The sequence below is a fragment of the Triturus cristatus genome, chromosome 9 (assembly GCF_964204655.1).
Source record: "Triturus cristatus chromosome 9, aTriCri1.1, whole genome shotgun sequence".
NCBI classification, from domain to species: Eukaryota; Metazoa; Chordata; class Amphibia; order Caudata; family Salamandridae; genus Triturus; species Triturus cristatus.
The window spans coordinates 153766924-153783829 of record NC_140592.1 but is presented as its reverse complement, the minus strand read 5'-3'; the positions used below and the strand labels follow the sequence as shown (position 1 = coordinate 153783829).

The window sequence follows — 16906 nt, the reverse complement described above, 5'->3', positions numbered from 1 at the left end:
ACCGACCGGTATTTAGCTATTTGAGATGTAGGAGGCATAATTTCAGGATTCGGTAAATTACCGAATCGGTAAATTACCGATTCGGTAAATACCGAATCCTGAAATCATATGTAGGGAGCACTCTAAAGAGTGAAAATGAGTATTAAGAATTTGTTATTTACCACCAAATACAGGTTGGTGATAAATAACGAATACCTTGCAAAAAGCAATATTTTGCAGATTTAAGAGTGCCATGTGGCAGACATACATGCCCTTAGGGCATGTATGTGCGCCACATGTGCACACATGCAAGATTCAGGGGTGCAACAGGGTGTCAATGTGACACCCTGCCACCCTTGAATATGCTCCCCCCATTACCGAATCGGTATTTACCGAATCGGTAATGAGGCATACCTTCCCATTGATTCCTATGGGCCTCCAGGACCATAGGAATCAATGGGAAGGTATGCCTCATTACTGAATCGGTAAATACCGATTCATAATTACCGAATTTTTCCGATTCGGTAAAATATACCGAATTATTACCTACATCACATTTACCGATTCATAAATACCGAATCGGTAAAATTCGGTATTTATGAGTCGGTAGATGTGATGCTACCTACATATGGCCCTAGATAATTTCATGAAACTAGATTTTCCCATTGGTATCTATGTAGTTCAGAAGGAAACGAGGAGCACTTCATTGGGATAAACAAGGTGGCATATCTTGATACTTTCCTGGAACGCAGATGCTGCTCGAGAAGCACTTTTATTGTGTTTGCTCTAAAAGGCATCAATTATTTTTGAGGCTCAGCTATACAACTTCGCTTTAACTTAGCACAGGAAAGGAAATTGATGGTCTGCTTACAACCTGAGGGTATAGGTAATTCATTTGGTTCTAGAAGAGTTTTTCGGTCCTGCATTTTTCTCTAGAACTCATAACCAGCCCTTCATAGAAGGGGTCGTGGTCAAGGCACACCTGCCTCAGGAAAGTCACAATTCCAGCCTATGCCAGCAGCAGGATCAGCCCCTCGCCGACCCTCAAAGGCATGGCTATGGGCCTGTGCTTCTGAATCTTCCAGTGGATGGAAAGCTGTCTCATTTCCTAACAGCAAAAAAATTATAAATGATGGACATCTGGGTTATGGAGCTAATAAAATAAGGGTACAAAATATAATTTACGGATCCCCAAAAATCTTGTTGCAGTAGACTCCTCTTTCAGCAAGTTCTCTTCAACAACAGGCATGAGTGAATGGAGTGCAAAAATTGTTGGTAGAGGTATTATTCAGTCCTCTGCCTCCATCACAAAGTTGTTACTGGTACAAAAGTCTCAGGGGACTTCATGCCAATGTTGGATCTAAAAATAGTGCACTTGTTTATTCTATAGCAACTTTCAAAATGATACCCTTGGAAGCCATTCTGGCATTTATAAAGATGTGAGTTTCTAGAGTCTCTGGATTTGCTGTACATTATCTTTGCATTTTGATGTACCAGTCTTTTTTTTAAAGGTATCTTCAGTTATGTATTCAGGGCATCACTTTCCAGTTCTTGATCCTACTATGCTGTCTGTCATAAGTCTCAAACATTTGTACAAAAGTCTTGATATTTCTGGAGGGTATGGTACATTCTAGAGAAGTCCTAGACTCCCCATACTTAGATGAGTGACTAATTTCCTCATCTTTTTCTAAGGCAAGCGAGCATGTGGCACAAGTCTACAATATCCTTCAGTATCCAGCTTAAGTGGAAGGTAGCCCTTCTGATCATCCTCCAGAGGTCCAGGAGTGTAATGAAGAATTGATGTGAAGGTCCAATATTTATACCTGGGTCAAGCCTGTGAGAAGGGGGAATGTCTAGGCTACCCCCATATCAGGTTCTGGAAATGTTCTCATTTCCCCTGCCAAAGCTCCAAGTACTCTAGGGTGACAATAGACCAGTGTCAAGTTTCTTTCATGAGTGTGCTGGAGGCAGCCCTCTGAAAATGTAATTGGGTCAGGAAACAGCTCCACCTCACCTATCCTGGCAGGACTGCCCATCCTGCTAAAACCTTGCCCCTCTTTGTCTCACTAACTGGAAAGAACACACAAAGGCCAACTGCCAAGTATTCACTGTCCTGTGAGCCAGGACACAGGTTGTAGACACCAAATATTTAGGACAAGAAAATTCAAAATTTCTAAAAGTAGAATTTTCAGAATTCTGACTTAAAATCCGACGTTACCATTAAAAAGAATTTTACGTTGCAATTCTTTTGACACCAAACATGACATTTTTAAAATGTTCCCAATCAAAATGTAGCACTTATTAAATGTAATAAGGAAACTCAATGCTATCCTATGGGAGAAGTAGGCCTTGCAGTAGTGAAAAACTAATTTAGGAGTTTTTCACTACATGGCATGTAAAATTTAAAAACACATGCCCTATCTTTTAGATACAACGCATCTTGTCCCGTGTGCTGTATAGGGCCTATCTGAGGGGTGACTTATATGTATTAAAAAAGAAAGGTTGAACTGGCAGTTCAAAACTGCACTGCAGTTTGCAACGATAGACCTGAGACATGTTTAAGAGGCTACTTAAGTGGGTGGCACAACAGGCGCTGCAGGCCTACTGGTAGCATTTAACTTACAGGCCCTGGGTATATGTAGTACCCCTGTATTGGGAACTTATAAGTAAACTAAATATGCCAATTGGCTGTAAGTGAATTTTACAATGTTTCAATGACAGAGCACATGCACTATAGCACTGGATAGCAGTGGTAAAGCGCACACAGGCCGAATTTAATTCAGAGGGGCGAAGGCAAAGCATTTTGGGTTGACCCTGCAGAGAGAGCTAAGTCCAACAGCCTCCTATTGAAGGATCAGATGGTTTGGATAAGAACCAACAATATGATTATCCAAGAATATTTAAATCACCAGTTGGGTACCAAGGTTCCAAAATTGTCACGGTTGGCTCAGCAGATTTGTTTTTGGGCAAAATGCAATTTCCAATCTCTGACAGCAGTTTTTCTTCCACTGGGGCAGAATCTGTCTGCAGACCATCTGAACAGGATATTTTGTTCTTCAATACTTCTGTGTCTCAGTCCCATGATATTCCACCAGGTTTCGTAGAGATTCAGAACACCCTGGTTAGATCTATTTGCAACCCAGGATACATCTCTGCTATTCAGTTTTTTCTCTCTAGTTCCATCTCCAAAAGCCTCAGGGATAGCTGATTTTTCCATCCCATTGCCTTGGAGTTTAGAGGTAGAGTCGGTTTCCTTTTTGGCAATTAGATTGAAGAGAAATAACGTTTTCCGTAGGTAGGACATGTACTCTCTTGCTTCAGTGTGGAGTTTACTTTTGTTCGTAAAATATTTACAGGGACCTTATTTCAATCTTTATATTCAGTAGCCTTAAAGTTTCTATATATAAGGTGTTGGAGGTGATTTGTTCAGGAATGAGAATAGGTGAGATTGGTGCACTTTTGAGTTCAGAGCCCTTTTTGGGTTTTTTTTCCAGACAAAGAAGTCTTAAAGCTGAGTCCGGTCTTTCCTCCCAAGGCTCCTTCCTATTTTAATTGTGATCAGAATCTGGTATTGCCAGTTTTTTCCTGTGTTCCCTCCTTAGTAGCGGAATCTTCTCTTCACATTCTGGATGTCCATAGAGCCCTTTCTATCTTTTTACCAGAATTCTTTTAAGCTATAAGGTAAATGTTTTGTTTGTAAGATTTGATGCCTCTGGCCAAGGTCTTCATCCTTCACCTATAAGTACAGGTAATCAATCACTTATGTGTCATCATGCAGGGATCTTCTGTTCCATCTCAGGGTAGGTGTACTCTGGGAGTATCAATGTATTTGCCAGAACTTAAATGGGTTTTTATTTTGGACATCTGCAATGCAGTCACTTGGGCAACCCCTCACACTTTCATAAACCTTTATAGGTTGCAATTGGGGGGAAGTGTATCTTCCCAATTTGGTACAAGTGTTGCAGGATCTTTCAAGGTACCCTGACTATGAAAATGTCTTGTTTCCTTAATATAAATAAACACAGGGTATGGTGTTTATGTATTTATTTAATTAGTGCAGTGGGGTAAAAGAATATGAGCCCCACCATGCAAAATATTCTGAAGAGGACCCCGCATTATGGTCTGCCCCTCCCGCCTCTAAAACAATCTGTGTTAACATGTTATTTGCAGCGGTATGAAGAGCTATATATAAACCGAGTTCTGGGCTATGTTATGTCCCTTCGCTATCACTCTCTCTCAGCAGTGTCTCTAGTGGCGTAGCTAGACACTTTGCACCATTAGTGGTCCCTGCTGCCTTTGCTGCCCCTCCCTCTCTACACTGGCAAGAAACAAAAGCTTCAAATTGCAACTTTGTTTCTTTTTTTTGCTTGGGATAGTTATAGCACTGCAACAAGTTCAAAGAAAGGCTGAAGCTAAACAGCACTTGCTGTGCATTGCTCGGGCCCATCGGCTCTTGTAGCAGTCACACTTACATGAGTGAAGTCAGAGGGGCCTCCCTCCAGTATGGGGAAACCTGGAGCCCCAAGCACCGCAGGGGCTGCGTGGTACTCTAATACGCCCCAATTTAGGGGAAGTATGATTTCATATGGGTCACCAAATTCCTCTGCTTGAGTGTAAGCTCATATGTTAAGGACTTGTTCATTTTGTAGGAACTGGTGAACTTTTCTGTCTATATAGAAGCCATATTGGAAAGTTGGAATACTTTAAGCTTGGTTAAATAGTCATGGCAATGGACAGTGGACAGCAACAAAGTGCTCATAAGATAAGGATTGTTACGAGGAAAACCATAGCTCAGAAAAAGGAAAATTGCTGATAAATAATCAGGACGTGCACATTTCTGCATCCAAAGCCTCACTTCATAGATTGGGAAGATGTACAGAAAAACCGCCTTACAGCAATTAAATTGATTTGAATTGTGAGTGGCTGGTGTTGCTTGATATGAATTGTGAGTGGCTGGTGATGCTTGTGTGTCTTATGATGTTGCTTCTGTCTTATGGTTCTCCAAAATCTTGCATTAATTTATCCTGCCGTCTCTCTTGTAGTCATTATGCTGCAAAGCACCTCACAACTGCACAGTAGAGGGGTCAGTGATGATTTTGCACATTGCATCTTGATGTACCCTAACTCTAATTTCTAAATCACCTTTGGACATTATGTAGGATCTAATTTGATTGCAGGAAGGGTGTAAAAGTGAATATGTATCTATAATGCATTAGAATGAGTTCTCTCTTGTACCCAAAACAGAAGTAGAAAGGATGCTGAATTTACATGGTGCGCACTGAGGCAGTGTTCATGGTAGAGGCTACTTTAACTGTCATACGTCTTACCTCACAACGCATGGCTGTAGTTTTGCATGTTGGGCCTGCAAGGGAACTTTCTGCTTTGTTGGTGACTTGTTTTTGCGACAGGTGGTACCTGAGTGAATGAACAGCCTTTGTATCAGAGACCGATATGGATTTGAGAATAATCAACGTAGCAGCCATATCTGAGAAGGGCTACGTAATTTGCAATGCTAATTGCAGCATTTTTTAAGGATATATTTTAGCAGCAATTGCCACGTGTGCTCAGCAGTCAGCACCGAGTATTCATAAAAGTTCAATTTCATTTCATTCACTTTTGTGGTATAATAAGTAAAAGTAGAGACAAATGCCTGCTTCAAATTATAACATGCAAGGGGGTAGAGAAAGTCTGTGTGGAAGCAGGACAGAGTAAAAAGCTGAATCTAAGCAGAAAGAAGTTGCTCACAACAGGACGCTGACAAGTACTGGCTGAAGGTTGAGGAGCTGAGATGTAGGTATAGCCAGAGCAGCTCCTAGCACAGGAGAACACCTCAGTTAATGACACTCTGGTGCATAATGGACACCTGTGGATGGGGCACTCTAGGTGTGCATGGATCTGCTAAATGTCCCCAGACTAACCACTAGCACTGAACTTAAAACCTCTCACCTCCTCATCTCTTTGCCCAGACCTACAGAAAGAGTTCCCCTCAAGTCTGCAGTGGATGATAGCACTCATCCAATGAAAACACTGTGAGACTGAAATGCTATTAGACAGGATAAACAACAAGAGCAAACACACGATCTAGGCAACAAAGCCATCCACTCATTGCACCTATATGTATTATATTGGAAACAGCAGGTGTGATTAGAAAAAGATTCTAATCACACAAAATATTGTTCTTGGAAAGCCTAACCTAATCAATACAGTGAAAATAGCTTTGGAAATTGCGAGTGACCAATATACCTAATATTTAAATGACCATTTTCTATATAGTATATGTTTCTGTAACAGCCAGCCTTGTTGGCTTAGAAGGTGTTCTTTAAGGGTGCCTAATTAAAATATAAAATCAGGTTTGCCTACATGGAAGGTACATTCCTCCCTATGTGTCACTGCAGTGGTTTTAAACTCCATCACAGACTGAGGACAGCAGTGCAACTGGCAGCCATAATGTTGCCATAAATGTGGGTCGTCCAAATACAAACTGAAGTCCACATAGAGCATTTAACTTCAACATCACTAGTGCATTTTCTGCACCACCCACTATGGCCTTGCAAGAAGGATAAATATGCCAACTGGGTGTAACCAATTTTAACAGTACCATTTTAGGGACAGAGCACACACACAGTTTCACTGATTAGCAGTGTTGCAGTGCACAGAGTACTAACGCCAACATAAATAGGTTTCAGAAAAAGGCGAAAGATTTGTGGTGAGCATGAACGCATCACACAATAGAATTAGAGGAACCAGGTACAACACTTTTAGGTTTACTGATGTTTAATTTCACAGATATGCTCTCTAGTAATATTTGTCAATCAATTTTGCTTATGAATATTGCTAGGTAATGTATTTATGATTGATTAATACATGTAAATGGAACCTCATCTTGGCGTTCCTGTTATCTCCTTTCAATGCTGTGTTCTGCTCAACCTCCCCCTAAGGGCTGGTGTAATGAAATAGTCACATTTTTCAAACTCTTGGTGACTCTCAACACTTACTTCTCTTACTTTCACAGCACTGAAGATCAAAAGATACCCAGCCTCCAATCTATCCATGTCTTATAGACTGCTATAACTCACAATAGAAATCTGTTAATACTCACAAATACTCAGTTGAACAAGCAAAATCCTCAGTGCAGACATTCTCCATTGTGGATGCGAAATGTGTAACTCTCTTCTTCCAGGGATCTATTTCGCACCAGATGTACGTTTATTCAGACTTAACTGTGCCTTCAGGTGTCAGTTTAGTAAATGTGTTTTCCTCTCTAAGGCAGATGCAGAGTGCAGCATGCTCTGAGCTGACACACACTGACCCAGGACTGAAGAGAAGCAAAACAATGTATGTGTTTCTTTTTCAGTCACAAGATGCAAGATCCCTTTACCAGAGTAGTTGGGGCACCCTCAGAGAACCCCAAAAAGAAAGCAGCCTTCTTCCAACAGACAAAGGCTCTTGAGGGAATGTTGGAAGCTGATTTCGTAAATAACAAAACTGCTTTTTAACTTTCAGCATTAGTGACTGAATACAGTATTTTAAAGCGACTTTATTAATTGAACATGTCCCTCAAAACAAGGTTAGTATCCATGGGAGGCCTTTTATAGCCCACAAACCATTGTGTACCCAAGCACTAACAAATCTGATGACTGTTGGATGAGAACAAGGGCAAAAAGGGCCTCGAGAAGCCTGGCGTGCTTGGTTTTGAATATCGCCTTTATTTTCCATAACACTTTATGTGAATAACTGATATGTAAAAAACAAAACTTATTGCAATGTTCAGAATCACATGCCCTCTGCTAGCCAGTATATTTACTTGGTCCAATTCTGAAGTTGTTCAAAAAGAGGGAGTTATCTGCTCTTTTGATACTTGGAAAGCTCAAAATGTATTGCTGCTACTTTCAATCCATTTTTGTTTTATTTATTTTTAATATATGTGACTACAGCTTATGTTCTAGAAAATATTTTTAATGATCTGTTTTTAGTTTTCAGGGTCTTACATTTTGCTACTATTGTCCAGTAACTTCATAACTTGTGTAGATCTGTGTTGTGAGAGAGTAGCTTGGAACTCAAATTCAGGCTTAGGATGTTTCATTGCCTTGAACTTTCCTTATGCTGAATTGTTTTTTTATAGCACAGGTTCATTGAGTCTTTGGAGTCTTGGCGCTGTAGTAATTAACTGCATATAGACTATCATAGGCCGAATGTGAACTTTTCTAATGGAAGGGGCTGCGCATGAGTGTCAGGTGTTGAGAACTTCAGCCTTGACAGTGTAACTTAAATTGGTTGGATCATGGGTAGCAGACAGCCCCCAAATGAGAGTCATCGAAAGAGCGTGTGTGTGTGTGTGTGTGTGCTGTGTGTGTGCATGTCAGTGATTTCACTCAGGGATTGCGGATAATCTTTGAACGCTTTTTTTTGCCCAACCTGTGATTTATCAGACAAGCCCAATTGCATTTAGTCAGAAAGTAGCATCTTCTATTATCATCTTTATCGGAAACTTTGGAGAAGCACTTCCTCTAAAAACACATTTGTTGCCCCTCCCTTCCACGTTCAGTCCTGTGTCCTGGCTCCGCTTTAGTTCGAGGATGGACCGCCACCAGCACAGCAGCGCATGGTGACCCGCACTTGTGCTGTGAAATACGGGATCTCCACAGACGACTTTCTTGAAATGTTCTTGCTGTTTTCAGACTTTTCATTTCCAACTGGTTCAAACACAGTTTACCGACAGGAAAATGCACAACAGCCCCTCCCAGAGATCTATCAAGTTTCGAGGAGGACATTGAATGACTTCAAAGGGATTTTAGCGAAACCTCTGGGTATGCCTGCAGCTCCCAAGACCCAAGTCACAAACGGAAATACATTTTCCAACCATTTAATTTATAAACGTCAGGGTTTGAAACAGTTCTGAGGAGTTTGCAAGCTTATTAAAAAGTGTATTGCCCACAATACTGGCTGCCAGGAGAAATGTGTGTTTTGATACAATAGAAATAGTATCTGTTGCGCGGCACCCCAGAAGAAAAACACCCCTTACATATCCTGTGCCACGTAACTACTTTTAAATCCTGTGCTTCGACAATATATACCCTCTGTCAGTGAACACAGCATCAGAATCAACATATCTGTGATCATATTTGTGAACCGTGGCATCATATCTGCCAGAGATGGCCAGTATATTAGAATCCAAAAGTTGTGAATCTGTGCATTGTAAGCTGTTGGGCCTATTGCAAAACTTTCACGGGAGAGAGCTCAAAAGGAGCAGTTCAGGTCTCATCCTCTACCGAGAACACATTAACCCAACATAGTTGCTGCTTATTTATCTTATGCAACTAACAGCCATTGACAAAGCCAATAGTCCTGACTTGTTGTAGGTATGATGTTACTTGTATCACATATCTGGATGCAATAACAGAAACAGAAAAATACAAGTTGGGCGGCACACTATGCTAAACACAGATTTTTAACCTACTGTTTTTAAGCCACTCCCTTAACGACATTGGCCACGTCCCTTTGAGAGACCCCCCAGTTTTTTCATCCCACTTAAAGCCCTGCCCAAATGCATTTCTGCCTCTTTGATCTTCATGCATCCATGCATGTCAACATTTTAGAAGAGGAAAGTAGGAGATTTTAAGAATATAATTGGGAGAACGTGTTTCCCACATTGACTTCTGTTGAAGAAGAGAAGAGGTAATTTCAGACGGTAGCCAGCCAAATGTAAGCAATTTTTGCCTTCAAGAATCGGGAATCTGCTGCTTGAATGGGGTCTGTTGGCATGCGTGTGTCTTTATTTCCGAAGGACAGTAAGCTCAGAGTGCCACAACTGAATACTCCATCTGACCAGATACTGCAAACCCATGCCTTAGAGTTACCACACAACCCAAAGGTTGTGAGGGGAATGCTTACAATTTTATATTTTAAGCTACTTGGTTTATAGCGTCTGTGCCTTTTTATCACTCAGGTGCTCATTAGGATAAAGAGGACCTCCTATAAGTTGCTGAGCCTGTCGCCACTCTGAAAGAAGCAATCTGGCTTTTTGTGCTTAGAAGCTCAAGCTACACTGCACTGCAAAAGTCCCAGGAAGCAGAAATATGTGGAGACATCCTTGGCTTCTATGTTGAGAATGCAATCTTGCAGGATGTTCCTTCTGCTTCAGAGGAAGCCGGATCTATTGTAGAATTTGCAGATGCATATGCTGTGACAAACAGGGCATTTATATTGCACTGTATAAATGGTACCATCTTGTACACACAATCTCATGAAGTTCAGGGAGGCCAAAACACAATTGACATTCGACTGTATTTCCAAGACTGAGCTAAGATGCCTGAAGCAGGGTGTGCACATTAGCATGTGTGTATTTGTGTGTGCAACTGTGAAATATTTCACATACATCACACTAATGTGAGAAATATGGGTTTTCAAACAACTGGATTTTCTGTGATCACGTTCCAGCACATTGTCTAGTGGCATGGGGGATTCTCTTACATTCCCAATCATAGCCATGAATGGATAGTTACCCATACCCACCCGCCCCAACTATAATATATAGAGAAAAGAGAATGTTTGCATCATCCCCCTATCGATAATCCTCCTGTGCCTCTCATGGGTCCGCCCAACGGTTGGGTGACCCTCCAGACTCCTCAAGATCGGAACTGTGGTTCCATACTGCGCTGTGTACAAGGTCTAAGGCAGACTCAGCATCGTAGACTTGGATGTAAGTTCTTGCCTATGCCTTTTCTCAATCACTTGGGTGAGCAGCCCTCCAGTGGTGCCATACCTAGTTTCACCTACTTACCACTCTAGATGGTTGAAGTTCATGCACCTGCACGCCATCACCAGCCCTGACCGTGGCTGATTAGACCCTGTCAGCATTATGGAGTATCAAAGTAAAAATGTATAATGGTGGCTTGAACCAGCCTAGTCCTATCTTGTCCTGGCTTTGAGACTGATTATACAAACCCTTCCATCCAAAATGTTAGCAATGCATTACCTCTGAATCGAGAAATGCATTTGGAAAAACAAGTCCCATTATTATTTCTATTCATAAAGTTTTAAAGAATGCACATATGTTGCTCCTTGGTTTTCTAAAATGTATTGTTAGGTTTTTCATTCGTGCATTAACTTTTCTCACTCAATTCAATTGTTCAGTGTGCTTTACTCCGTTTGGTATAAATTGTCACATAATACACATCACAGTCACATGATGACTTGTCTATTCATCCTCTATCCACTCCAAAGAGAAGAAGCATGACAGCGCTAGACCAGTCAAAAACAAGGGCACCCTTCCCCACAGAATGAGTATGTCATGAAGCTCACTGTGCCCATCCCAGTCGGTGATTCATAGGGTAAAGTGGACGACTGCTTGTTAGTGACAGCGGCCTCAGATTTGAGCACTGCGAGGCTTACAACTGGCGCACATCCCAGACTAGATTTCATCAGTGCAGCTAGACTAATAGGCTTCTAAAGATTATCAGTGCCTCTGAATGGGAAAGTCCACCAGATTTGGGCGTAGGTGCCATTGGCTTGCAGTCAGTGAAAAGCTGCTAGACCCTCAAACAGTGTAATGGCTTCCCTCTGATCATATTGTATGAGATTTAATGACATTGAAAGTTGTATGCAGACTCAGGCAATATATTTAAATGGGCTGAAAATTGGGGAACCGATCACCACCAGCGGGGCAGAATTACCAGAATTGCCAGATGCAATGATGGGGCACTCAGAATGAGTCCTTAAATGGGAAGATGATGAGCCAAATTGTTCCACCAATTTATGGTAGAGCAATTAGCTCGTCAAAAATATACATGACCCCTTGTAGTTTTCACCTTTTTGTGGATGGATTTAATTTGCAGCTGCACATTCCTTACAGACATATTCCTTTATTTAAACATTAGTGAGTGTTATATCTTGGTATAGTGTGTTTCTTCCTATTTACTTCTCCATCAGTGGAACACTGTGTGATGATGTCATGTGGAATGTTGATCTGTGAAACACACAGTTGGAGATGGGCTGGCTGCTCCTGGTGGGGCTCTTCACTGGCTTAATCTGGCTTAACTCTGGCTCTACACTGGCTGTATTACTGATCTTGTAACTAACCAGAATAAATCATCTGAATCATACCTACCAGTGTGGACCTGATTACTACAGTGAGAGGCATATGCAATCAACCCTTAAACTTCAACTTTGTTAATACAAATAATTATTATTATAATAAATATGAACAGAATTGGATACTGATCACGTTGATCCTAATTGGATAACTTATTTCTCTTTGATGTTAAATGTATAAATTCTGCTGATGCCACTTGGATACAGGTAGCAGAGGAGGGAAGTACTTCTACAAAGTGGTTGGTGTCTAAAGGATATTGGTACTGCATGAGTCCCACTCAACATTCCTTGCAGGGGGGCTCAGGTTTGTTACACCACTGCCTAAAACATGAAACTCTCTTCCTTTAGAAGTCTGTCACTGCCCAGATTTTCATCCAGATGCTCAGTTACTAGTTCAGGTAACATTATTTCTCTCTACTGACCTAGTGGTTCAAGTTATTTAACTGTCATATAACAAAACCATATTTTTTCAGTATCCTCGAATGTAATAAATAGAAATTCTTACCTCATTGCCTGCATTCACCAACATTCTACATTTTGTAACATTTTCTTTTTAAATTGTTTTTAATGTTGTTGATATCTTTAGCCTTACAGCAGTACTGAAACACTAAATACATATCTTAATGCCCGATTTAGAGTTTCAAGGACAGAATACTCCATTACAAACATGAAAGAGAACCTGTCTGCCAAAACCTTGGTCTGTCCATCTAATTTCGAGAAAGCTGGACTTGAGTATCTGACGACAGAATATCCTTTGGCTCAGTCAATGGTATACTTCCTCCAAAGGCAAGCTTCAGTAGGGGCTGTTTTTTCGTGTCCATCACCACCAAGAAAACTCTGTTGGTGAGAGACAGTTAAAAACCCTGAAAGAAATCTCCCATGGTGAGGGGTTCATAAGTTGTTTGTTTTTCAAAAAACAAACTCTTATTTTGGGATTTTGTTCTTTAAAAACAAGAAACTTTTGAAAAATATGTTAAACTTTTCCTACATTGACAAGAACTACCATGACAGTGCTTACTGTTAAAATAGAGAGATGTCCATGGGGCAAGTGGACATCTCTATATTTGGTGGATGGAGTTTCCTTAGAATGGCAGTGGTAATGTCATCTGCTAACCCGATGGAGTAACCTCCATCCGCCCCCCTCTAAATTGGCCCCTTATTATATTCCTACAACAGTGCAGATTCACTCAATATATATCTTATTTTAAAATCAAGTATGTTATCATAACATTTTTATATTTTAATTCCTTTTAATAAAGGAAATTATGTCTTAAAGGGAGATTTCAAATATGTAAGAAGGTTTAAATGAGAGTGAACATTATATGATGAATTAAAAAAATATTATTAATGACAAGATCTCACGCACTTACTCTTCCCCAAATATGTGAGTGCATCTGCTAATTCCTGTGTTTCACAGTGTTACAGTCCAGCAAGTAAGGTGAAATATATTTTTTATGGTACAAGAATATTCCCTTTGGTTTTTCAATCTGTGTCAACAGCCTCAAACATCAAATGAAGATAGTGCTTTGAAATGTCATCTAATAATTATAATCCTATTATATCACAATGTCACTTAAATGTAGTCACTCATATAAATGTCTTTGTTTTTATCAGGTTGCCAAACTAGGGGTAGCACAAGGAGGCACAACTCACAAAGCTGAATCCCAGGTTTCACGGATGGTTCTTGCAATGATAATTGCCTTCTTGATTTGCTGGCTTCCGTATGCCGCGTTCGCAATGACTGTGGTAGCCAATCCTGGAATTTACATTGATCCTATTCTAGCTACAGTACCCATGTACTTAACAAAAACCAGCACTGTCTACAACCCTATTATTTACATCTTCATGAACAGACAGGTAACTATAACCACTTTTTATTATGGTTGTTAAGCTTTATGTCTCTGCATTCGACAAAACAAGACCTACAGTGTCATCACTTGAACTGCCTTAGGTATTTGCCTGAAGTACTATTCCACAAAGTCCAAAATTTGGTGCAGGTAACCCTGCTCCTGTGGTTACCTCTGTGTCAATGCCTACACTCTCCTCAAACTATGTTGTATTAGCACTTCAGTTGAGCATAATTTATTGAATTTTTTAAGACAGATATATGACAAAAGCTATAACTTCCTTGTAACAATTTAAACCTTCAAGTTCCCAGTAGGCCAATGAAACATGTAGGCAGAAAATATAAATTAAAAAACAATATCTCTTTTTCTAACACTTGCTATAACTTTCAGTGGATGTCTCCTTAACTTCAATTCTGTTACTTTATATTTAAGTATAGGAATAGCCGCATACTCCCATGTGAACAAGGACTATCACTCTAACAAAGAATAAGTTCTCAAATATGGAAGGATTCACCTCATTTTTCTATTGCAAGGTTAACATATTCCACGTCATCAACTATCATCAGTCTGTATGTTTCAATTTTACCCCCCTTCAAAGGAAATCTGCAGAGCGCTTTGTCTATAAATTATTTGCTATAACAAACATTTCTTATGCTCACCAAAATGTATTCTGTAAATATTTGCAACCAATCAAAATAAAAACATTTACACTTTACTTATATAAACAGTCATTGTTTTCTGATCCAAAGCATGGCACATCCAGTCCAGTGTTTTACTGATCTAACAGATACAACTGCAGCCTCTGTCCTCCTATAACTCTATAACTGCTACGTTGATATTATTATTTCATCTCTAGGAGCAGGGTGTGTTAATATTTTATAGTATAAGAGTAGACGCAGTTTCACATAATAAGGACAGCTTTACCCAAAGTACATATCTTGAAAATCAGATTTCCAGTTCTTTGTTAAAATGGTACAAGAAAAGAAACTTTAATAATATTGTTCAGTCAGGAGGAAACCAGTACAGGAGGAGAAATTCAATTAAAATATGCTAGTGTTCATGATGAAAACTGAGCTAGCAGCTGACAAGGCAAAGTTTGGACAAAGTGCCAAACCAGGAGTTGAACACTGCATTGTGGCTCAATATTGGATTCCTATTGATTATAATGAAACCATTTTCCCTGAAAGCTTTTTATTATTAGTGGTTATCTATTGGATTTTCATGTAACCTTCCTTAACCACTGAATAATGGTCATGTTTTTATTCTCCTAGCTAGTTAACTGTGTATCCATTTTCTTCTTTCCATCTTACTTTATTGTTGTAGTGATTAACTTGTTAATCACTACATCCAATAATATTTTCCTGTGAGGATTGTGTTGTAGCTTGGTTCAACCTTCTAAATGTCAGACAAGGTTGAACTCCTTTTTACAGTCTGGCTTGACAGCGCAGCTGTCGCAAGACAATTATGTTATCATCACTAGAGAGGGGCTTTGGCTCCGCCTACATGTTGGGAGCCAGGAGTACATGTTTTGATTGGACCAAGGTTGTGTGCTTCCACAAAAAGTGCTTACCCTTCAAGACAGCTGTGATCATTTTTACTTATCCAGCTGTCTGAGTTTGAACTTACAGGGTCACACAAATGACATTGGAATGCTATTAAAGCATCTAAGATAACTAGAAAAAAGTATTTGTCTCTGGCAGCAGCACGGATAGGACGAGTGTAGTCATTACCTTACATGGATTTTTAGGTCTGGACTAATAGTGCAACTGTCACCTGAACGTTTACCCTACACCAATATTAATCTACAGTTCTTTGCTTCCACATAAATACATATCTATACCCATGCTATACACTTGGAATGTTTCACATTACCATGCAACATTCCTTTGAAGCCAGACATATTAGCATTGCAAATGCTATTTTTCGATTTTGCAGTTGTATATACGTTTGTCTTTGCCATGAGGGCCTGACATTTTTACATGAGAACTATGAGGCACAGGGAGGTTAAGTGATTTGCCCACAATCACTGAATGTTTCACCCAGCATGGTTCCCAAGTTTCAAACTCGACACCTTTGGCTGCCAAGCTCCTCTTCCTCTCTCAATTTGCACTGGACTCCTGGGTATCCCCAGCCAGACCAGTTTGTCACAATGAGCAAGTGGAAATATTCTAATATCATGTGAGTTCATATAGACTTCATCTGTAGTAACTCACTGCTTCAGATATTCACTAATAACTATTTGTTTATAAACCAATACACTTGAGCCTTGAATTCATAGCTGTAAAAGGAGACTCCAATAGATTATGTAGTTAACTTCCTTTGGGTGATTCTCAAGGAGGTCAGTCCTGACTCTAAGGCCAAAGCTAGTGAGACGCATGGCTTGGGAGTGAAAAAAGAATCAAGGTTTCAGAATGAAGCACAAATAGCTTAAAATATGTTTGTGTTTGTACTACACTCCTAATACTTACTTCTGAGTGCTCCTGACTTATTCCTGTACTCCAGGATAAAGTCACCAGTGCCCCTAGCTTACTCATTGAATTATGGAGTAAGTCTGAAGTACTCAAACAGTAATATTATTGAGACCCATTCTTACAAGATATACAGAATACCCTTTATTTTACAAAAATATGTTTATTGTAATTACTATTAAATTCCTTGTTCTTCAAATAGTCAAAAATGTATAAGATACATCACAAACATTGAGACACAATGTAAATCTAACCGAGCAGACAAACCATTCATCCTCTATTATCATTAAAAACTTGGTAGGGAGAGCTCCAAAACATGTGATGCATTATCCTCATTTAAATTACTTTTCCATGCCCACAGTAAATGCTGAGTTGCCCTTCTTCATAAGCCACTCGTTCTTCCATTTTGTATCGACTAAGGATCAATAGTATCAGGAAGCTTTTTTCACACCTTCAAAAGGATAGCAGCTATGTTTTCTTTTTTATTTGTTCCTATATACTATCAGACCATTCCAATTTATT

The 16906-nt window shown here is 39.9% G+C and overlaps 1 protein-coding gene across 1 annotated transcript in view; it reads left to right on the top strand.

The window, feature by feature from the left end:
- The window catches only part of LOC146797563 (parapinopsin-like), a 130234-nt gene that overhangs the window by 96626 nt on the left and 16702 nt on the right, over window positions 1-16906 (top strand). Inside the window, exon 3 of the mRNA XM_085624636.1 lies at window positions 13684-13926. Within this exon, the coding sequence (XP_085480762.1) occupies window positions 13684-13926 (243 nt within the window). The remainder of the gene's footprint in view (window positions 1-13683; window positions 13927-16906) is intronic.